Source organism: Octopus bimaculoides, chromosome 11 (genome assembly GCF_001194135.2).
Source record: "Octopus bimaculoides isolate UCB-OBI-ISO-001 chromosome 11, ASM119413v2, whole genome shotgun sequence".
Lineage (NCBI taxonomy): Eukaryota > Metazoa > Mollusca > Cephalopoda > Octopoda > Octopodidae > Octopus > Octopus bimaculoides.
In genome coordinates, this window is record NC_068991.1 from 74,387,715 (window position 1) to 74,389,363 (window position 1,649).

General features: G+C 34.9%; 1 protein-coding gene across 1 annotated transcript in view; it reads right to left on the bottom strand.

Annotated features, from left to right (window-relative positions):
* The window catches only part of LOC106867570 (solute carrier family 22 member 6), a 68,537-nt gene that overhangs the window by 11,326 nt on the left and 55,562 nt on the right, over nucleotides 1–1,649 (bottom strand). The window contains exon 7 of the mRNA XM_052972011.1: nucleotides 377–461. Within this exon, the coding sequence (XP_052827971.1) occupies nucleotides 377–461 (85 nt within the window). The remainder of the gene's footprint in view (nucleotides 1–376; nucleotides 462–1,649) is intronic.

The following is a 1,649-nucleotide window of genomic DNA, read 5'->3' on the forward strand; positions in this document are numbered from 1 at the left end:
GACCTGTGGTCTCGATCATTGAATATGAAACTGATCATTTCTAAGACGATCTGAAGTTAGATATATGTGTTTTATTTCACAATTAACAACTGAAATCTGGTCCGATACATACATGCATGCGTGCATACATACATGCATACATACATACATACATACATACATACATACATACATACATATATGCCTACATTCGTTCATTCATAGATGCATATTTACATCTGTACATACACGTACATTCAAATACATGTCTATTTTGTGAGTTATAAAAATGTATAACAAAAGCTATTTCGTATGTATCTAAATAATTATTTAATTGATCTTAAGGTGTATTTCAACACATTATACGTGCAAGAAAATCACTCCAATTTCAAGAAACTTGGCCTGCGTAAAACAAGAAAATAACAAACTCTTTAATGTCACCATAAGATGCAACGATGAGACACAAAAATCTGATATAATTTCTGGAACAAATTAGCAAGATGTTCATAAAAATCTAATATAGGCTTATATAGCGATGATGGCCCAACCATTTCCGGCTAAGAAATTGACAAATTCAGAAGAAATGTAACAAAGACCTTTAAAGAATTCGACATAAAAATAACAGTAGACACCAACAAATCTCTGACAAACTACCTTAACGCTCGAAACACACCTTGCAAGCTTCAGGGTCATCGGACTGTAGGATATGCGTTTCTGTGTTGTTGCACATCATCAGCAATAGATATAATAAATTTGCTGTTGCCTGTAAGCTTTGTCAAGCTGGAATTGGTTAATCAGTAGCGCACTTAGCAGTCATGATTAATGAACTATGGATTCAGTGTCTGTGACTTATGAAGTGTAACGATGCAGAAACATGTATCGTACAAACTTCATTCATAGCCCAGCGTGGTGCATTTTCACACACATTGACTATGAGGAGACTTTCGGTCTTGATACGGTTTCCAAAGCGAAGAGCTTTTCATGTTTGAGTGTTCACAAGCGTGTTGTATACAATTTCATTTTGACCATCACTACTTATTGTACCTCTAATTAATTGATTCCAGCTGAACAAGGCTTTGCACACAACCACAAATTTTTTTTCTGTTGAAAATGAGAATGGCAGCTCATAATGAGCTGCGAACGACAAATTCAGTAACTGACCATCGTAACAATGTAGAAACAAGTGTCTTCCACTTCCCTGACAGTTTCCGTAATGGCGATCTGTCTAAATTTGATTGTACGCGAACGTGTTAAAAATAAATCACAGAACTTTATAATAATTTTCGCTGCTTAGTGTACCTCAAGTATATTTATATGCAGGGTGTGTAAGGTATTTGAGGATGTGCTTTTTTGGGTCATTGCTGCATTTTTTGCTAACTCTGTATAATCTGTTTCAGAAAATAATAATGGCGGACCCTCAGCTTACTCAAGGAATGAAGAGGCATGCTGTTATTGAGGTTATAAAGGCTGAGTATAGCGGTTTAGAAATACCTCAATTAAAAAAATTTTTAACAGTCGCATGAAACGATCGTACTGCATTAACTTTGGATATCCTGGTTGCTTATTTTGATTTTAATCACCTTATTTTGAAATTGTATGGATAATACTATACTTAATTCTGGTGCCTAAACTTAATTACCATATTCACCTTGAATCTCTCTCTCTCTCTC